The sequence below is a fragment of the Protomyctophum bolini genome (genome assembly GCF_963924005.1).
Source record: "Protomyctophum bolini genome assembly, chromosome: 5".
Taxonomy (NCBI): domain Eukaryota; kingdom Metazoa; phylum Chordata; class Actinopteri; order Myctophiformes; family Myctophidae; genus Protomyctophum; species Protomyctophum bolini.
In genome coordinates, this window is record NC_137866.1 from 8,457,390 (window position 1) to 8,480,334 (window position 22,945).

Sequence of the window (22,945 nt, forward strand, 5' to 3'; positions counted from 1 at the left end):
CCTACCTAGCCTCATCAACTGCATGCAAAATAGCTAGGCCGCCTACATAAGTGTCGATCTGCAGATAAATGGAGGATGCACAATAACTCATAATACTTTATAATGTGCTCCTCTGCGGTGGCCACTAGAAATAAAAGCGAATAACAGACTATATCTGGTCTGAATATAATATTTCGCAATATTTCGCCAGCATCAGCGCTACTGCGCTAGTTGTTTTTATCATCGCATCGATGGGGTCCTTTATCATTATTGTCACCAGTCACCAAAGCCAGCCAATGGGAGACTGTGTCCAAAAACCGCTGAGAAAAACAACTTGTGGTCGCGGGGAAGAATCATGTTACATTTTTAACTGCGACCCCACGGTAGCTAGCCTTTGTGCTTGGGGGTTGTAGTTTAAATTGTCCCATTGCTGGGGTATTTCCTCACCGTAAGAACAACAGCTCCCACAATTCCGTGGCGGCAGGCAGTGTGAGGAGGCTGTCATGCTTGTGTTTTGCTTTGGTTTTTGTTATTGTTGTAGGGCTAGTGGCAGCTGAGTCCGACTTGGAGACGATCATAATTCATCATCGCTCGTACTGTACTGTTTTCTAATGGACCATCACGCCTCCATCTGATACGAGAGAACCGTTTTGGAGCACCTAGAGAAAAGTGAACATTAACAGGTATGATGTTAGCTAAAACTGGACTGCTGCTCGGGAAAGAATATCTGCGCAATGTCTTTTGTAATTAACAAAGCAAAAAAAAAAAAGAAGCCTTGTCTTGTGTAGCCTGCACGAGTTCACCGTTCTCTTATTACACTATATTATTTGTATACACAAAGTGTCACATACGCTGGCATAAAGCCTCGATGTTTACTGTGTGTGTTTTATAACTGGAACTGGATGTGTTATTACATTATAACGGGTGGTCGTGGCGCAAGCACATGGTGTTTTCTTGCTGAACATGCGCTACTGTTGGGCCCCAAGTCTCTTTGCTGTGTAATTTGAGCCTCCTGAAATGTGCCGTGGGTATTTTTTGGGCACAGAATAGTATTACAGATCTTTACTTTTTGTGACTATATCGATGCCACTATATCTACCTCGTTTGTGATGTAATAGGCCTATAACTTTCTATATGTAAGCTGGTAAAGCATTATGGTTATATCATCTGTTTTATGTGTAGACTAGATAGATCATAGCTGATTATCATTTCATCTCCAAAACGATATAGGATTTAATTGCATTTTGCATCAGCTGATTTGGGGGAGAACTGTCATCTGCTGTGTAGCACCTTGAGTAATGAGCAGCAGCACCACCACCACACATACTGCTACTGCTGATTCCTTCACAACTACACACATGTTTACGCGGAAAGGTGCACAATAACTGACCGCGTGTCATGCCAATAGCCAAAATAGTCCTTGTGACAAGTCATGTCAAGAGGTGTAATGTGTCATGTCAGTTATAGGCCCCAGTGTCATCGAGGCTTAGCACCAGTGCTGGACTGCCTGGTGGTGTTCTTCCCTCAAGGCCCTTGTGTGTGCTTGCCGAGGATATCTCCTTACACTGAATAAACATTCTCTGTCCGTTGGCTGTCTCCGAACTGTTTACCACCAGTCACCTCTCACCCATTTTTGCACTTTTGCTCAGCCAATGTCGCCCATCGTTGTGTATCTGTGTGGGATAAGGCGAGAAATAACATATTTTCTTTATATACATTTTCTCCACAGGTGGAAAATTGCCTGCCTTTGTTTTGTGTTGCCATGGAAAAATCGTGCTGGGTGGAGTTTCGAAACGTGGGTTGCAGTTACTTCCCGCAGAGCAGAGTTGATTGTCACTACACTGTGAGCTCACAGCACACCTGGTCCAGAAATGATTGGATCGGTCTCTTCAAGGTACCGTTAGCCGCTGTCACTCGAGGAAAATAACTGATTTATATGTGAAAAAAGTGTGTTTTGTTTTACTGTCACAATAACCAAATTAATAAAAAGAGGTATTCGCATGTATAAAGTGAGTGTCAAAGTGAGTGACCAGAAAGTAGTTTTTTTTTGCCACTGAGTAGGCGTTCCTGCCTAACTTCCGGGAATGACGATGATGTCGCGCACATAGCCTCTATTGTACTTATATCCCAGAGTGACTAAATAATGTGCTTGTGTGTGTTGTGTTTGTTGGGTGTTTGCCAGGTGGGATGGTCATCGGTGAAGGACTACCACACGTTTGTTTGGGCGCTGGCGCCAGCGGACTACCAGGAGGGCACGGATGTCCACTGCTGTGTGCAGTTCCAGGGTATTCACTCTCTCTCTCGCTTTGTAATTGTATTTTATTTCCCATAGTTGGTCGTAAGCCATGGTGGTACAGTGCTCAGGTCAGCGAATAAAACCTTCAGTGGAAGATTGATCCTTTTGTAAATTGAATTACTCCCATTGAGCAAAAGGTTTTGTGACTAGTGTATAGAATAGAGAAATGTTTATAGTACGAGTTATTTGTGAGCAATTCCCATCAGAACCCACACACACACACACACACACACACACACACACACACACACACACACACACACACACACACACACACACACACACACACACACACACACACACACCATCTCTCTCACACAATGAATTTCAATTAGTCTTTGTCATGTTTGAATCAATTCCTTTAGGAAGCAGGATGTGGAGTTATACGAGGATGGGGACAATGGTAGTGTAGTGTAGTGTCGTGTCTGACCACTGCTCATGGTGGAGACGACAGTGAACACTGTGACACTGTGTGTCCACTTGTGTCCTCTGTCCCGTCTGGGGCAGCCTGAGCGAGGGATGGTGGTGGTGGGGGGGTGGGGGGGGTCGAGGGGGTTGTGCACGTGGATGCATGCAGCAGGTGTGGCCTTGACCCCGTGACCCCGTGCCAGAGAGATTTATCGCTTGCTTTAACGCATCGCCGCTGTCATTCATCTTTGGAAAGGAAAGTGGTTGAAAACAACGGTACAGTTGACAGTGCTGATGGTTCCTTATCGCCAGTGATAAAAAAAATGAAATCATGCCTGCGCCGTTTAACCCATTCTGACCTGAGATCAGATTCATACGAGGTTTCCACTGCGGACACACACTGGTCTGATTAACCCATTCTGACCTGAGATCAGATTCTAAAAATGTCAGTCGTTCTTCGATTTTTTCCAAAAATAGCAGACCTACAAGCTCGTAGCGCGCCACTCGGTGGCGCGCTATGAGCTTGTAGATCTGCTATTTTTCAATAGCTAAAGCATAACATAATGCTAACACCAAAACGGGTTCCCGTTCAGAATGGGTTAACCTACGTTGGTGTCATCCGATCATTCTCTTTAGTTTGCCTTGTAAACCGAAGGATACAATTTTAACGTTGACGATCTGAAACGGTGAAGTAATACTAAAATGTTAAAAGGGGAATAAAATTATTCTCAAAAAAAATATATGTATCATGTACAGTAATTCATGATAATACTGTTGAAATGCTTTGCATTATACACTATTAGAAGGAATGCGAGCAGAAACTCCAGTCATAAATATGATATAAGAAAACAATTAGGGTACACGGCTGCAAAAGTATATCATAGTAGAAATGATAGCCAGCACCCACGTTCTGTCCATTCAGGCACTTATTGTATTATTGAAACAAGCATGCATCTACGATGATATAAAGATTTTTATATGAACTTATAAAAACATCGACACTGCTGCGTTCTCTTTGTAAAACAATCAGCAGAGTCCAGTAAAAATTACAACTACGCCGAAACACAAGCAAATGAAACGATGGCTCTCTGCAAAAATAATCGTTACGCTTTTCTTCCTGTTGTTCTCCCTGTCCTTGTCGTTTTGTTTTTGTTTTTGTTTTAGCCTCGTACCTTCCCAAACCCGGCTCCCCGGAGTATCAGTTTGTCTACATCGATGCACAGGGGGAGGTCTGCTCTCTCAGCTCCAATTTCACATTCTGTGCTCCCAAGCCACTGGAGGACCTGGTCACCCTGGAGGAAGGGGCACCGGGAGAGGAGGAAGGCACCGGCATGCTGCTGGTGGTCCCCAGGGCTGAACTACTGCAGGTGGGAATAACAAGGATATTAGATATGACCAGAGAGTTGCGTAATTCTGTTGAATGAATGCACGCTAGTGACATAAATATCTCTGTAAATGGATATACACATGACTTGAGCAATGATGATAGATTCCGTCAACAACATGCACGTGTTGTATACGGTTCGTTCTCTTCTCGTCTCTCTCTCTCTCTCAGACACGACTTCAGGAATGCCTGCGCGAGCGGGCCGAGCTGCTGCAGGCCCGGGAGACGATGGACAGGCAGAGGGAGAGAGAGAGGGAGGAATACTTGAGGGCGTGGGAGACCCGGGACGCGGAGCGCAGAGAGCTAGAGAGGAGCCTCGCTGTGCTGCGGGAGGAACTGAAGGAGAGCCAAGAGAATGTGGAGGAGATGCAGAAGAAACAGGAGGTGGTGTAAAGAGTCAAATGAAAGAGCACAGGGTTATTTGATTATGGTCAATTTGCCTGTCTCCCTGTTCCCTGCTCATGTGTTCTGTGTTTTTGCGCAAGCTCACAGGCAACAAACAATGATCTGTATTCTGTGTTGTCCAGTGATCATGAAGTGGATACTTACTTACCGGTACTTAATCCTCTTCGTGCTAGGTAGCCATGAAGTGGATAGGATTTACAAATCATTCGTTTGTGAAACCTACAGAAAGAGCAGCAGTGTAGACATGGGTACAAGAAAAGTAATTTTAGTTCAAGCTGCAAAATGTACTATTCCCATTTTCTTTATTATTATAACTATCACATCTGCAGTGGTTGGAGGTGGTCTCGCTACTCTTCTATTGATAAATGTAGACCCTGGTCTCGTGTCAGGTAGAATACCTAGTACCAATAGCCCTGACTCAAGCTTGCACACTTATCATTTCCCCTGGACAATATCTTGACCATGTGGTATGTGTTTTTCATGCGGCAGACCAGGGTACGAATGTCAGGTGGTACAGTTCGGAGAGTACATATGTAACACTTACTTAAGTTTAGGCATAGGTTTTTGTGTGTTTCAGGTAAGGATAAGAATCTGGGCTGGGGAAGGCCTTCTGGTGGAATTCCTTTTCTAGGGCATCTAGAGGACTGAGTTTGAGAATCGCAAATGTGTCAATAATATGTAAACAGAATCATAAAACACGGGACGTGATGTTAAGACTGTCCATTGTGCCAATAGATGGTGTGGGCTCACATGAGATTGTTCTTATTGGCATAAGAACTTGACCTCTGTTAGTATTGCGAACTGCATGAAATAAGTAAACATTGCTAAATTATATTATGACAGATGAGACAATTATATGTCGAAAAAGAATGTTTTTGGCACTGTCATTAAAAGGATACTAAGTCCCCCAAACACACACACACACACACACACCTTCCCACACTGCCATTGCCAGAACATCCAATAATAAAGTCTTTGTTGTGTCGGTCCTCTATTAGGAGGTGCAGGCCGCCGGTAAGTCCCTGGCCGAGGAGAAAAGTGCCTTATTGGCTACAAAGGAGGAGGGCGAACAGCAAATCAGAGAGCTGGAGGATGACATCAAATCCCTGACACAGCGGGCTCTGGAGAGAGAGGCCGAGCTGGAGCGGTGAGACGTTATCTTTTTTATTCTGCCGTGGTCTGTTTTCCTACATGAATGTCACTATCACGGTTTATTGATGCTAAACCAGTCCATCTGTGCAGCATGAAGGAGAAGGCCAAGAGAGCTGCAGCCCAGAGAAAGGAAGAGGACAACGAAAGGAAAAGCCTGCAGGTACTAGAGAGCCTGTAATTTATGGATTAGAAGGATAGAAGAACACAGTAAAAATCCAGCATGCTATTTTAACTCGAGTGTAAAAATGGAGCGGTGCTTGCAGTGCCACCTCCTCCCCAAGTAATTGTTTTACCTTTTTCCTCCCCTTTCCCCAGTCCAAGTTGGAACAGACGGAGGGTGAACTACGGAGTCTTTCCAAAGAGTTTCAGGGCCTAAGGAGCTCTCTGGCCCAGAGAGACACCAGTGTCTTGCAGCTACAAAACACCATCACCACCCTCACCCACAAACTCACCATTGCCCACAGGAAAGAGGTCAGAGAAGCTTCCACACCGCCGACAGCGATGCAGTTATTATGCTCTCACCCTGTGCCCTGCATGGGTTCTTTGAAGCATGCGTGTGGCGTGTGGAGTAGATGGCAGTGGTGGAAAGTAACTAAGTACTATGTATTTAAGTTCTGTACTTAAGTAGAGGTTTAATGTTTTACTTGACTGGAGTATTGTCAATTCTTTCTACTTTAAATTTTACTCTACTACATCTCAGAGTCAAATATTGTACCATTTACTCCATTATTAGAAATGTTACTATAAGTTTACCAATTTTGATTGGTACTTAGGCTATGTATCTGTCCAGCACCCAAAAATGCAGATGTGCATGTTTTTTGGTTGTGTTATAGCCTCTTTTTCTACTGTGATTTCAAATATGACAATGTTTCACTGTTGAAAGTGATGATGGTTATGATAAAATCTAAGCGCTCACAATTCGCTGTTGGGAGGTGTCCAATCTTGGGTGCAGAACAGAAGTACTCTTTGTATGCTCACATACTACTAGCAGGAGTATGGGTCCTTGCATCATGACGTAGTACGCACCCCTCCCCCGAGGGTATAAGCGTCATTCGTTTTCTCTACTGCGTATAGACAGAACAAGCTCAATCACTGAAGAACGAATTGTGGTTTTCTAAACAGCCTCACAAGGACAAGTTTAGTAAAAAAATGTTTGTTGGTTTACAGAACAGCACCTTCGGACCCCGAAGGGGCTTGCACACACCCTTGATCCCCAGTGGACGTTAGAGGGACGAGGCTAGCTCGATTCCCTGCATTGACCTTGAGGTGGTTCATAAAAAATCAAATGGAAAGAGAGAAAATAAGTGAAAAAGAAGCAAGAAGTAGACTGTTCTTGATATTCAGCTGCACTGTTGATGGGCGATGCAGTCTAGCCAGACACCTACCTAGAGACAGACCGTTCTGCTCTTAGTCCACCTTCTGTGTCTAGTGTTAGCCTACCATACGATCAGCCCCATAGTTCTTAGAACACACGACTGGGCCCAAAAAATAAAAGTGTCTTAAAGTATAGGGTGATAGGAGAAGGTGGGACGATTCGAGTATGATGACTTGGTTCCCTCCGACCAGTGCCACGGTAGTTTCTTACCGTAGTCTTTCTGGTCAAGAGAAGGGCGGGGGGGGGGGGGGGGGACTGTGCACCATGCTGGTCCCAGGCGATCGTCACGTATCCTAACTCGTCTCGTCCGACCTGTACTGTCGGAAGCAACGCCCATGGTTCTGTCCCGTCGACGGTCACGCTTTGTTTAATCAGGTATGGTACTTTCCCTGAGTAGGAACTCGGCCTATGGCTGGGCGGTTGGTCTAGGAGTTAAGGCTTAACCCTGACCCTCAGTCGTATAAGAGCTCAACTGACCGGCTGCAGTTGCTGCGGTTCCGGTGGCTTTGGACCGGTGGTGTATGGGGAGGCATTCTGTACCTTGATAGCCTCCTGTTGTGTCGGTTATAGTTTTGTAACTAACTAACGAAACAAACAGACGACAAATTGAGGGAAGCCTCAAGCTGCCTGGCTGTGAGCCTGGCATCCAGGTTTGGTGGCTTGGTACGAGCTGATTCCCCCCACAGGAATACTGGTGTGGTATAGGTGAGGCTCTCCCGGCCAGGGTGGACTTTCCAGTTCCTAGTGGAACTGGCACTGGTCTTGGACTCGGGCTGGATGACAGGTGCGTGGGTGTTCCAATGGCTTGGAACTTCTTTTGATTACTCCAGCAAGGGTGCTCGCTCCTTTGGTCTGTGGGAGCGTGCACACATGCAGGGGTATGGTGTCCTGAGCATCCCACTCGGGTGCTCAGGACACTCACTTGATGAGGGTTTGGTTCTCACCCTTGAATTTAATCCAGGCCCAGATGTGATGACACCGGTCCGTCTGTCTCTTTGTACAAATGGAACCAAATGGACCTTATTTGGTTCCATTTGTACACTGGTTCTACAGGTTGATTCTGGCAAGTGTTGGTCCCGGGGTAGGTTACTATGGTTTACCTGCTCTGGTTAGGTTGGAAGGTGCTTGTTTACTGGTGGATCTGGACCTTTTGGGCAACTAGGCCCTCTGGTTCTGCGGTCAGAGGGACAGACAGGTCCTGGGGTGGTCCTGGTGGTCCATGGGGTTGTAACCCTCCTGTCATTGGAAGGCCGACTCCGATGGGTTGCAGGACTGCGTTGTCAGTGATTGGAAGGAGTTCATGAGGTCTCCCAACAGCGAATTGTGAGCGCTCAGATTTTAACATATAAGCGAATTGTCTGCTTATATCTTTTACATAACCACGGCTATTGCATAACCTCCAGTTTACCAATTTTGATTGGTAATGTTACTTTAATACTAGGCTATTTTTCTGTCCATCACCCAACCCAACCAGTTCTTTGGTTGTGTTACAGCCTCTTTCTACTGTGATTTCAAATATGACAATGTTTCACTGTTGAAAGTGTCGGATTTGCTGTACTGTACATGAGAGTGAGCGAGAGAGAGAATGAAATTATATCCTCATTTGGACTAATAAGATTAATGTTGGTGCGTCATGGTGGTTTGTTTTCGTTATTTGTTTTTCACTGTTGATTGATTCCACGTATTATTAGTCCATAAAAAAAAGTCTTTGTGGTTTCCCCTCATAAACACTAACATCCAGAGCACAGGAATCGTCTCTGGACCCAAGCGCGCAGAGCAGCCATAACACATTGAAATAGGATAATATGTTGTTCTTATATAGACTATGATAATTCAACATTGGCCTATTTAGTTATTGCTAAATCCGATTGCAATGTAGGCCTATACTTTGATTATATAGCCTATCCATTGCAAAGTGGAAGCGGTGCATGCGTGGTGTGATAAAACATGAGCGGCATCGCATCAACTATTCTAGGATAGATACACCTATACAAAAATATATGGGTAGCCTGAAGTCGAAGATCGATGCGAGAATTCGCTCTCGCTATCTTGGGACACAACCAGACTTATCCCTAAACACAGGTCTGCGCTACCCGTTACATTATGTATAGGTGGGTTTGGGCAATAAATCACTGTACCAGATGCCATTGCCTTGAAGAGAAGAGAGAAGCCATTATTCCCAGTGCAATCTTATGCCCTCTGCCCATGGAAGAGTGGCGTTGCCTTGGAATAAAATTATATTTGATATACAGTACAGAATTATCACTCGCACATTGCTGGTTATAGATAACTTTAAATAACAGCGATCTGCTTGTGTTTTGTATTAGTTCAACGAAACGGTCTGGTGTGGTTAGGCCTATAGCAGATGACATTTCTTCAACATAATAACAAAATAGGCCTACACTGAATGCACTAGGCTATTATGTGATGTCGCATAATCCAATTAAAAGGCCGGCACCAAGGGTTGTCGGAAACATTCTGCTTGTATTCTGCATTGCAGTATATTCACACTTTTACTTGTAAAACAAGTACTTTCCACCACCACTGGTAGATGGCATGTGACTGCTGTGTATATATAATAAACGTTATCTAATTATTATATTACATTTTGCTCAGGCGGAGAGCGAGGCATCCCTGAAGGACATGCGCAGACTCCGGGAGCGCCTGAGTACCAGCGAAGGCGCCGTGGAGGTGTTAAAGGCGGACCTGAGTGCCATGGTCTCTCAGAGGGACCACGGGCAGGCTGAACTGCACCAGGCTCGTCTGCAGGCCGCCCAGCTCACCCTGCAGCTGGCAGACTCCAGCCTGGCGCTGAGGGAGGGCAGAGCCCGCTGGGCCCAGGAGAGGCAGAGTCTGCAGCGTACAGCTGAGGTACTACATAAATCTAGCCTTGCCACAATTCTCTTGCCACACGCTGTGATGATATTGGCCTTCTTAGTGCTGTCCCAGATTGGGCTGTAAAAATATTGATGTATCGATATATATTTGACGATCAGCTTTAAATCAACAACGATGCAAATGACTGAATATATCTCACTAATGTTTTGAGTTACGTCGTGGCAAGGTAACTAACTACATAACCCAAATCCCTACTAAAGTATCGTTTTAATTTAACAGAAACTGCTGACTTTCCTGGACATATCATTGTGGCAATTTAACAGATCCCATGCATTCATGTGTATTTGCTTTGCTATTGTAGTGGTGAAGCACTTCCGAAGCCATTCAGACAGAGGTGCTATATAAATAAAGATTACTTGCTTACTTAAAGCACAGCAACTCAATTACTCCCTGCTACTCTAGGTGCAAACAGAAATATGCCTGGCGATAATACCAGCTTCCCTTTTGGAGAATTGCCAAACCCATGTTGTCTGCTGCCAAGCCAAGACAGGGTCCAGATTTCCCTTTGTCCTTCGTTTTATTCGTTTTCTCGAGGTGAAACATTGCTCCAGCATATGTCGTCTGACATAGGCTGTATTCTTTTTGCACAGTGTGACAAACGTGCATAGTCTGACAAGGTGCATAATCACGATTTTACATTTCTCCCACGGCACGATTCGACAATGAATGAATTGATGGCAAAGATCGTGCCGTCTGCAGGAACCAGCATGAATACATTTAGTAACTGAAACTGTAACTACACTAACTCATCCCTGTCTCTATACGTGTAGAATGTATTACATCTAAATATCACCCATACCATTAGCAAGGCCTAAAGTGTCAGTGCCAGTGGCCAGGTAGTGGTACATTAGGGAGGTTCAATGTACTGTACCACTCACTACCCGTGGCCTGGCACTAAATAAAGATGTGCCCTACAGTATGTCCCTGGCTGCACCGTTTCAATCTCAGTGAGTTATGTGCCCTTGTGGTTTTACTCAAGAGGTTCATGCTTTGAAGATGAAATGTTCCCACACCTCTCACATGTGGCGTGTAGCCGGCCTCATCTACTGTGCGCCGCAGCTTACTCTGTGGTGCAGAAAACTGATTTCATGCACAGTCCAATGACCCCGCTGACTGAGGTGAATGGTTTGTGTGTGTGTGTGTGTGTGTGTGTGTGTGTGTGTGTGTGTGTGCGTGCGTGCTTGCTTGTGTGTCTCTCTCTCTCTTCACCTGGTAGAAGGACCGTGAACGTCTGGAGAAACTCAGTGCAGAGATGCAGAGGGTGGAGGAGAGGCTGCAGGAGGAGAGGATGGAGAGGGAAAAGGCGGAGGTCGAGCTGGGAAGAGAGAAGGACTGTAACAGGGTAAAGAAAAGACAGTTTCTGAGCTACTGTGTCTCGTGTCATTCATTACACCAGTGGTTCCCAAAGTGGGGTCCGGGGACCCCCAGGGGTCCCCAGCTCAATGATAGTTTCTAACCAAATGGACCATTATGGTTCCATTTGTACACTATGAGTTCAATTAGCATTGATTTTACAATATAAATTGGGGGTCCCAGAAATAGAAATGCCATTAAATGGGAGTCCGTAGACTAATGCATGTAAAACCTGGGGGGTCCTTGAAATTAAATGGGTTGAGAATCACTGCTAGAGCCGTAAAGATCTTCTCTTATGGAGGTCCGTGGCATATGTCTTCAAATCTGCTTCAAATGGGGGTCTGATTAGTGTCAATTTGGGGGTCCTTGACATGACAAAGTTTGGGAACCACTGAATAAGGCAATTAAAAGTCCATAGACATAGTCCATGACGTCATGTCTGAAAGCCAGACATTAACCCATTCTGAACGGGAACCCCTTTTGGTGTTGGCACTATGTTATGCTTTAGCTATTGAAAAATAGCAGATCTACAAGCTCATATCGCGCCACCGAGTGGCGCGATACGAGCTTGTAGGTCTGCTATTTTTGAAAAATTCGAAGAACGACTGACATTTTTAGAATCTGATCTCAGGTCAGAACGGGTTCATCAGACCAGTGTGTGTCCCGTGGAAAGCTCGTATGAATCTGATCTCAGGTCAGAATGGGTTAAAGGGGATAGCGGTGCGCCCTTCAAAGAGTACCTTTTTCCACCATTGCCAGCACAGTTGTAACCCGCCTCGTGTGTCCTCTCTTTGGACTGTCCTGTGCAGGTCCAGTTGAGCGAGACCCGCCGAGAGCTGCAGGAGCTGAAGGCCAGCCTCACAGTGGCCCAGAAGGAGAAGGAGGAGCTGCTCTCATGGAGACAGTCAGAGGTCTGATCCTTTTCTTGTCACAGGGAAGACCCACGCTCTGTTCTGCCAGAAGCTTTGATAGAGAAATAAAAAGGGACAATCAGATACCTGTTGGCTTAGGGTGTTCAAGCACAGTACATGCAGGGTCTGTGGGTTTTTGAGTTTAAAGGAGAAGCTAGAAAGTGGATCATGGTAAATGTGAGAAAGTATTTTCCTCACATTTAAATGAACTGCAAAGTAAATTAATGTGTGTCCAAGTGTTCTTACAGGAGAAATATGTTGTGGCAATGTAATACCAACCACACATTTCCCACAACATATTTAGCCATTCTCACACCCTAGTTAGCATTGCTTCTTACAGGGAAGAAGAAATGCTAAAGCAATGCTAGACGTGTCCTTTTGAGACGATTAATGAGCCACATGATTTGCCTCTGGAACCAGCGGGCGCCATCATGACTGTGTGTCCCATGCCTCTGGAACCAGTGGACGCCATCATGACTGTGTGTCCCATGCCTCTGGAACCAGCGGGCGCCATCATGACTGTGTGTCCCATGCCTCTGGAACCAGCGGTTCTCAGTGTGTCCCATGCATGCCACAGTTTGCTAAAATGCTCAATGTTTCCGAGCGGAAAACAAAAAAATAAGTGAACTGGGTCACATGTTTGTTTAGACCGTTTGGAGTTCTCATGGAACATTAGTCCATCCTAAAATATCTTGTGTTAAATCTTTTTTTTTGTTGTTGTTGTTTCTACAATTGACAATTTGGGTTGTAACTTATGTGTGTTAAGACACATGGTTTAGAATCGTCGATGTTAGACTCTAAAGGGCCTTTTGGGGCCATGAAGGCTTTTTTTGGAATTATTCTCAATGCTACAATTAATAAGTCATGTTATCCTACTAAAAAGACTAAGTGCAATTGTCTCGTTTTTTGAACAGTTAAGTCGAGTATACATACTTTATATTAAATAATGTCTGGCATATATGGTAGTCTGTGTGACAGAACATCCTAATTTATAGATGCATGTTTATATACTTCAGGCTTCAGTAAACCGGGGTTTCTAAGGTCATCAGATCTCTTGCTCTTGACTGCTGTGGCTCTCATGAAATTCCTGCTGGTGATTTCCTAATGGTCTGCGCTTGTCATACGCCAGGAGTTAATGGAGTACGTGCGTAAGCTGGTGCCCCGCGCCGACAGCCTGCTGTCGGACTCCGAGGACGAGAACCCGGAGGCGCTGCAGCCCGTCCGTTCCTCCAGACCGCTGGTCCACTACGGCCTGTGTGAGCAGGGCCAGTCCGACTCCATGCTGCTCCTCACGGTGACGCCTCCCCCTTCCCTCAGAGACCTCGACCGGGGAGTGGTGGTCATCAGTCAGCCCGCGCCACTCTCCTCGCCGCGCCAAGCAGGCGCCGCCGACACTCTGGCGCACAGCTCTGAATCAGTAAGGGACACTATCAGACCTGCTCAATTATATTATTTATAAAACGGTGCTAACTAGGTGCCGACTCCGATAGCCGCCGTGCACGCCGGTTATATGCCGGCAGTGGATCATTCGAACGTCGGCATTATCTTCCGAAGGCAATTAGGCCCGCTTGTGGTTAATAAACTGTAATGGCCTAGAGACAGATAAAGTACATCCATGTGTGTGTGAACGTATGTGTGTTCGTTCATTCCTGTGTTTAGGAAGAGGAGCCTGATGCAATTCCATATGGAGGACACAGTTCCGGGGAGGAAATGGCTCTGTTACTGCCCGATCACACAGTACACACCGTGCTCAGGTAGCCAAACCACATGCACACGCACACACACACACACACACACACACAAACACACACACAACCAGATACAGAAACAAAGCCACGCATGCACCGTGAATTCTACGCTTGCTAATGCAGACACATGCAGCCCATTATTTATGGTGACAGGATGAATATGGCTGGAAGATGGAAGTTTTGAATATGTGGTCGTAAAAGAAGTTGAGTCGGGGTGAGGCGGTGTGAGACAGAGGCGGTGTGAGATGGGAGGACTAGGGGACAGATAAGTTGACAGCAAGCTGTAGCAATGATTTACCTGCGGGTTGTACCGCAGTCACGGGCCAATTTTCAGCGTCATTAAAACGCTCGCTCTCCCACACTCCCCACTCCCTCATTCTCACCTCTTTCTAACCAGAATATGCCTTTCCTCAGCCACACTCTCTGCTCTCATGTCTCTCTGCAGTGATCTGGCAGACACTTCTCTCTGGTAGGACGGTGGACATCCAAACCACAACAGCAACTGTTGAAGGCTCGGTCAGAAGGAGATGGCGACTTTCCTCAAGAGTCAGGGGTTCTTTTCAGTCACAAACAAGCACATTACACAAGCAAGCACACTAACAGTACCATGCAACTCTAAAGCCGAATGTATACTTTGTCGCATGACAATGTCCGCTTGCCGGAAAGAACAGATTGCCGAGCCGAACGACTCGATGCATCGCAACTGTTGTTTGTGTGAAAATCTGTTATTTGGGGCAAGTGTCCCCATACCCATAGTGCGACAAAGTATAAACTACGCTTAAAGCTACACTGACAAGTTGTTAATATGCAATTTTACATTTTATCTACTATGAACTTCTAGCGCTTCCCCCTGTAGATTGTTGAGATGCTCCCCCAAGTGTTTTGTTCTTTGGAATGACACGATGATTGTGGTGACAGGTCAACACAAAGCGTTTACGACCAACATAAGACTGTTGTATTGCTGCAAACTGTGCTTTTACAGTACGCGTGGGGTTAGCAATCTGAAACTTCACATGCTCTAGTCTAGCAGAGTGATTCTGTAGTTGAATCATGGGTATGTCGAGTGCTTTACGATGAGTGTTATGTCGTTTTTATGACAACTGTGATTAGGAAGGATGACAGCCACTGTAATTATGACGTTTTGTGTGGGGCCCGTCGCCTCTGAAATCATGGCAGAACTCACTTTAAACATACATATTTCTATAGCGGCTTGGAGCCCTATTGAAGATACTGTAAATGAAACATGCAGCGTCATTACAAAATGATTATGCAGTTAGGCCTATAGCATCATGTTTCGCCGGTATTCATTCAAACCTAAGAATTGATACGCACTTTCTGTTATGAATTAGCCATTTCATTATCATCGTGCAGATACAGTACAGGAGAAATAGAAAGAGAACCACACTAAACAATAGCAAAATGCGATGGAATAGATTGCGCTGAAAGATGGGACGTAGATGCTACTTGCTATACGAATATTCTATCATTAGAATAAAGCTTTCAGCAGCTTGGATTAATAATAAAGATCACCTGCAATATTTACTCATTAGACTTATTAATTCTGGATTTTACAATACAGAAGTTTGGAACGAGATGCTCGTTGATATTTTCATCCTTAGATACTTTGTATTGCCCTTTTATTACATTATGTAACTAAGTTTCCTACTTCACAACGATGCATTTCAAAGTGTGTGCCTAGAGTAACAGAGATTCATTGGCGTTAATCTGCATACCTAAGATTACACTCATGAAACTGTATACTGTAAATCCCCCCCCCCCCCCAGCTTCTGGCGGGTAGACTAGAAACAATCGCTGTCTACCTTTGAGTCAATACTAGTATATGCATTTTCCTTATTTTTTCATTTTTTATACTATAATTAGCTTCAGTTATACTGCCCTACAAAGCCAAAGGTGCACGAACTACGTTTTTGGACACACCGACTTATTTGTGTATCCCAAAGGTCAAATTAGTCTTCGTGATTTTGGGGGCTAAACGATTACCTCAAGACCATTACAATGGTGTATTATGACTTATTTACCAATATCTCATTTTATCAGCCATTTTCCCCCCGTAGTTCCTGCACAGTGGCTTTGTGGGGCAGTACACAGTATGGCAGTGAAACTATATTCCAGTCTATATTCAATAGGTTTAAGGTTTTCACTTAACTAATGCAACAAAACAAAAAAAAACGAGATGATTAATGATACCGTAATTCATAATTTGGTCTTTTCGTGCTTTGCTATAATCGCTGAGAAGAATTTGCTATAGACACTTTAACGCTAGCTTGATTTGTATCTGCTGCATTTGCACCCTATTTTTACTACAGAAGAGACTTTGGATGAAATGAAACGTTGATACAAGGATGTCTATGTCTGTCGTGACCGCTCATCATTACAATCATATTTACCATTGTGTGTTTCTGTGTTGTGTTTACCTGTATTTTTATACACACTTTCCTGTCTGCTCTTTTCCTCTTTAAAAATGGTCACTTTGACTCTAATAATATTTTAAATCAGATTAACATTGTTGGTGCTAATGGAAGGGACTAATATACCAATATTTTAGTTTTAAATCAGTTGTGGGAATCGATCCCAATATATAAAGAAGAAACTGATATTTTGGCTACTTCAGCGGTAATTGAAGTCTGTTCATGATTTTAAAAAAAGAAAAAAGGATGTTTTTAAGTGAGGTCTTTGGAGTGACTCTTTGTTACAGCCTCTCCGTTAACCTTTGTGGCCAGATATCCTGGTGTAGCAGCACATGATACATAATATATACCGTTTCTAGGATCCCGATATTTGTACCCATGAAGTTTGGCCGTGGCACACTACCCTTTCCTTCCATAGCACTCCATCCTTTGTGGGATGTAAACTGATGTAATGTCATCATAGGGAAGTCATGTTTATTTAGCTCCACTGAGAGATACCTACCTAGTACAGTACCAGTGCTCCCTGTAAGGACACAAAGGACGCAATAAAGCTCCAGTGGTTATCGTTTTATTTTGAAGGTTCTTGTTTGTGAAGGTTATTCTACATGTAAAACATGTTATTCTTAATAGTTAATGTAAAAGCGTTTGGGTTGGGTTTCTGTAATTAAAAGCATTTTGTGTATCCAATGAGGGTGTTTAGTGTCTTTAATTAAAACCTTACCTTTTATGTTTTTATCTTCTTTGTCTCCACCAGCCGAAGGCATGGGGAGAGTATGTTTTGCACTCCGTCCATGTGTCCGTCTGTCTGCATACAGCTAATCTCTGGCACCGTTGGCCCGGCCGATGCCAAACTGCTCACACACTCCCTGGTTGCCAACGATGGACCTCTGCCCCAATCTTTCCACAACAGCCTGTAATATAATAGCGCGACCATGAGGCCGATTTTGGCAAAACACATGTCTGTACATTACTCATCCACATTTCATACATACATCTCACAAATCGGTATACACTTATCTCCATAGTCATGTGATCAACACGGACCTGTCTGTTTCCTCATATTCCATCCCCATTGGCTAAGATTGCCTTTTCAAAGTGTTCTCTCCATATACTGACCTCTCACCCTGCCGCCCATGTCAGGACTGATCTTGCATCCTCCTCCCTATAAGTCAAATCAACACACCAGTGTTGATTTTGTCGACTAAAACTATGACGGAAAATGGTCGTCTACTACCTTTTTTCGGTCAGTGTCATTTTTCTGACGGCACATTCAGACGACACGTTGGTCCTCATTACTATACCCTGCACGCAAAGCCAAACTACACTAAAATGTTAGAGGGACTAGTGGAGAAGAGATCCAGTAAAACTAAACTGCTATTTTCGGCGCACAGCCGTGTATAAATCGGGACAACTAAAACTAGACTTAAAGTAAAACATTTCAGATGACAAAAATAAGTCTAAAACGAAACAAAATGTTATGACAAACTAAATCAAATTTTTCTGTCAAGGTCGACACTGCATCACACGACCATGCATGCTCAACATTAATGTTGTTTTTGGGACAACCGTGTCACTGGACGGTTGTCCCAACGAAATATACATTAGCCATGAGACCCCCCCCCCCCATACACTACTCTACCAGACCTTCTCTCTGTCTTGGCGTCTTCTGGGTTCTTCTCCTGTCCCCTCTAGTGCAACTCCCTCCATCTTAAGTCTGGGGGGTGACGAGAGCTAATTATAAAATCAATGACGCCGGGCTGCCTAGTTTACAACCCCCTCTAAAACCTTAACTGGGAAATCACTGTGGGATTGATGACTCCCTCACTCTTTATCTCTTTTAATTAGAAATGTAAAAGATATGAAGACCCAGAGGCCAGAACACATCTCCTAGTTTTTATGACCCCGCTGACTGCCCCCCAGCTCTCTCTCTCTCTCACTCCACGTACCCAAATCACTCGCTCCAACTTCTCTCCCTTTTTTTTTACCCCCCCTTTTTCCGCCCGTTCTTGTTTATTTCCTCTCTCTCTACCGTCATTTTCCCTCCCTGCTGGCACGCCTCTCCATCTCCATCCTTCTCTGTGATACCTTTACTCGTTCCTCCATCACTTTCTCCATTACCATTACTTTAAGATCAACACGCCTGCCTCTCTCTCCTCGCACAGTCAGGGCAAGGTGTTAAATTTATGATCTTTGGACCTCAAAACGTTTCTCACCTTCCTCTAACCTTCCCATCCCTTTCTCTCCCCATGACTGCTTCTTCCTACCCCCCTCGGATTCCCCTGCATAAGTAACGAACGATGATGAACGTGTCCCCTTTGTGTGCTCCGGCCCCGGCCCATGCGATACGGTGTTTCACATTATGATCTCGTCTCCGGCACTGTACATGTGGCATGTGACATACGTCCCTTGCTGCCTTTTTATATGGCTCCAGGTCCACCCATTTTTTGCCTTCTTCTTCTTCTTCTTCTTTTTTTATCACGTTCAGCCTAACCTGCATGCGCTGCCATTCTCTGATTTTATCACACCCTGGGAGAGCCTTCCTCCCTAACTACTGCCAGGAGCACCTGCATTCATTGGGCTCTATATCCTCACGTGACGCCTCCCCTCTCAGGAGCTAAGCTTCTGCTGCAATACCACTATAGAGTCCCTAGTCCCTAGCAGTTGTTCTCAACCTTTTCAGGCAGTGACCCTCCAAAATAATAATATTTGAGCTGCATGGGTTCCCCCACCGCCCACTCTGAGAAGCGCTTGGAACGCAGGAGTTGAGACATTCCATTTCATTTGATTTTGAGGTTCCACGGATATTGTGAATATCTTTTTTATAGTATCGTTTGTTGATTAAATTTGATACAGTAATGGTATTTTTTCTTTTCTATTTACAGTATTTAAAAAAAAGTCAAACCCTGTTACCCTGGCCTTGTTTTTGACTCCCTTACGGAGCTGTGGGTGGCTAGGTGGCTGGGTGGGTGCATCTGAGCACGGAAACATCATGGTTGTTTTTCACCACCTGTGCGCAACACACAAACACAAACACAAACACACACGCACATATTAACAGTATATATGGTGATTTCGGGTGTCCCAGTACAGTACAGTGACAGTACAGTACAGTACAGTAGAGGGACCCCCACACGGTAACTGTCATTTCTCAATTGTTTCGGACGCAGGGCGGCTCGCCAGAATCGGCCCGGCACCCTGGGTGCGTTCCTGTGGGTCTGGAACTTCCACCCCCACACGGAGTTGCACCACTCACTTCACACGGGTGTGATTTTTTCTGTAAAGCACTTTAGTAAAGATGAGATAAAATAAACCTTGTGGGGAAATGCAGGTGTCATAACATCAACCACAGTAAGAGTGAAACACAGGAACAGGTGAACAAGAGTTGATTCAAAAAAAGAATCTAATTAAATAGGCAAGACATCTGCACTTCGGTCTCTGAATGAATAGGTTAACATTATCTACATGGCCAGGGTAATACATTACACATGAGTCTGAATGTACAGTCAGTACAGTTAATATACAGTATGAATGAATAATATATGTAGCCTAAAGACTAACAGTGAATATGAGAATGATTGTACATTCTATCAACAAGAATATATGAGCGAATGTTAAGTAGGCAAAGTCGCTTCGCTTGTCATGAGCACCGTTTAAGAAAGGTGCTAAATAAATGTTTAGTATGTGGAAATGGCCTGCTGGAACCATCACAAATTAATAAATAAATAATGTTTATTATGTGGAAATGGCCTGCTGGAACCATCACAAATTCCGCAAGTCAATATGAAAAATCTAATGCTCTGCTCATTATGCTAAGCTCAACGAGACATTTAAGTGTCAGGGAGGCACCAAATGACTAGTTAGAAATGTCACTTTTATACTTAACCCATTTACAACAAAAAAACATCAATATTAATTAAAGGCTAATTAGGCTTACTTCTTCTGACTTGTTTATCCTCTTATTCTTTTGAGTTTGTCCTTGATTTATTTTTGTGGCAGCCAAGTCTATGGACTTTTAATGTTTGTTAAACTAAGTGAGGCGCCCCTTTGCGCTAGCCCCTCCTATATACTTTTTTCCCCACACATCTCATATTTGCCATTGACAATGAAAGGGGAAATTAGGTCATAGCCTATGTCTGTCGAATATGAATTTGTGGCAACACAAACATTAAATGCCATTGATAATGAAGGGAAAATGTACGTCATATGTAGACGAGCAAATCGGCTAACCAATCACATAAATTCAGTTGTTCCTGAGATGATATAATATTATGATGATGTATAATGATAAGAGCGCCTCTCACTTCACATGGGTGTGATTTTTTTATTCTTCAATATAGGCCCATAGGCCCATATTGAAGGCTACCTGTCTTCAAGGTGTTCACCTATGATCAATCCCCCACACACGTCACAGGGTCAATTTAATTAAACAAGCTTCAACGCTCATTCTAAATCATTATACTCATACATACATACATACATACATATACTTCATACATGGTCTTCACCTGGCGCTGGGCAGGGTGGCTATAGCTGCAGCCTGCAACAAACGCGGTGCTAGGTGCGGAGGCAGTGTGGTGTGCCACACTGTGTTGACACTGACTCCATGTGGAAACTGGAAAGTAGTAGGCCTACTAGTAAGAAGGATGATTATTTTATTCCCCAGTAACTGATTCCCATACCATATCTTTATCAACCCCGGAGTCAACAGGAAGCAGGGTTCAAGGAATGACAACCAGTCACAGTTTGTTGACAACCGAAGCAGGCGGGCACTTTGTGTTGACAGTGACACAAACATTTGTAATTGTTGATACGCCCATCTGTGTCCATATACGCCCAGTCGGCCACCCCACTTCCCCTGTCCCCTCCCCTCTCTGGCATGTTGGCATACGCGTTGGCCAATGACCCAAGGCGTCAATGCAAATTCCTTCATTTTCAGTGCTGCAAACTTTGTGAATGTCAAGGCGGAGAGAGGCTCTCCGTGGGATAATATTCAAATGAGCTTCTCCATGGCATGCTGCACCCATGACCCAGTTTCATGGATTCCTTTACAATTTATGTGAATAATTGATGTCCTGTGGCGGATGGGATATTAGAATGAAGATCGTAACACCTTTTGTTAATTCATCACGTGCTACCACTTTTACTTAAAGCCCTCCTCGGTTAGGAAGTAAAAATAATTCCATCCCTCCAAGTGAAGACACTTGAAGTCATTAGTTAATTGAACGCCACTGTTGTGGAAGGATGAGTATATGGAAATCCAGCTCTTCTCCTTTAAATGTACCCCGAGCCCACCCTCTCACCCTCTCTCCATGGTTCCCATGGTAACGCCTTACAGAGGTTGAATATATGAGGCTGTTTGATTGCGCCTTGTAAAACTAGTGTATAATGTATGGACCTTATTTTAATCCCAGTGTGGCTTTATTGATCTGTCTTTAATGATAGTTAATTATGGCAATAATATAATTGATAGAATCTCATCTCTGTTTATCACCCCCCCCCCCACACACACACACACACACACACACACACACACTCACACTCTCTCTCTCTCTCTCTCTCTCTCTCTCTCTCTCTCTCTCTCTCTCTCTCTCTCTCTTTCTCTGTCTGTCTGTCTGTCTGTCTGTCTGTCTGTCTGTCTGTCTATCTATTCATTAGACAGGCTTCACTTTTTTCTCTCCAGAAAACAACATTTATTGGGACCATCAAAAAACCTTCTGATAATATTTCATTCACTGCCATGTGTTAGCCATATGTAAAATAATCCTGGTAATCGTTTGGGTTGGAGTATAGTGGGGTGTGTGGAGTGGATCGAGTGCCCTAACTAACTGTTTCGTTTTGGGGCACTTTTTTCAAAGATAAACTTGACCATGGCTCCATAACTGCAAATAGCCTAGGCCATAGCAGAAGTTAATATAGATCGGGGCCTACGTAAACCATACAGTTAGTTTCTATTGTTATTTTGTTTGTGTTCCTCCACCACCACCACCACCACCACCACAGCTCTACTGATTAAAGTTATTTTTCAAGCTGCCCTCCTCCAGTCGCAGAGTGCACAAATCTCTGGAGCAGACCTTTATATCTGATGTCCTTGTTTTCAGCAGGGAGCCAGCCAGTGATTTATGACGCCCTCTCTCTCTGCAACCATCGCCTAGCTGCTGCCACAACCTGAAGACCAGTTCATAGCCTACTACTTCGTCGCGCGACGGTGTCGCGCGCGTTGAAAATAGCCAAGCTACAATCTCACAGATGGAGCCTGTAGGCCTGCTGTTTTCGACGGAGCATAAATTAGGCTTAACAGTAATAACCTGATCAGTACTGTACTGTACACTGTACAGATACAGAACAGACTGCTACATGCTTTGAGAGTGAGACCCATACCCTCGGTACAACAGCTCCCTCTACTGGTGGTCACCGCTAGATTACTAGTATTGCAGCATGATACTCCCCGTCTTCCACTTGCCTTTTGCCTTTTGATTTTGTTTTCTTTAATAGTGTTTTTTTTATATAACAATTTTATTTTCTTAAAGTTTCCTTTGTTTTTTTTAAGTGACTTGAAATAAAATAGCCTCACCTCACTTGAAAATATATGGGTTCAATGGGGATCAAT

The 22,945-nt window shown here is 44.2% G+C and overlaps 1 protein-coding gene across 1 annotated transcript; it reads left to right on the plus strand.

Moving 5' to 3' along the window:
- The first annotated feature begins 502 nt into the window (after positions 1-502).
- calcoco1a (calcium binding and coiled-coil domain 1a) lies at positions 503-17,025 on the plus strand. The gene is made up of 14 exons (XM_080764302.1): positions 503-662; positions 1,709-1,873; positions 2,162-2,264; positions 3,848-4,050; positions 4,239-4,451; positions 5,471-5,619; positions 5,715-5,784; positions 5,940-6,095; positions 9,616-9,870; positions 11,114-11,239; positions 12,060-12,161; positions 13,291-13,578; positions 13,821-13,915; positions 14,355-17,025. Exons 2-14 carry the CDS (start codon positions 1,742-1,744, stop codon positions 14,380-14,382), a joined length of 1,920 nt encoding a protein of 639 aa, XP_080620428.1. The 5' UTR covers positions 503-662; positions 1,709-1,741; the 3' UTR covers positions 14,383-17,025.
- The last annotated feature ends 5,920 nt before the right edge of the window (positions 17,026-22,945 follow it).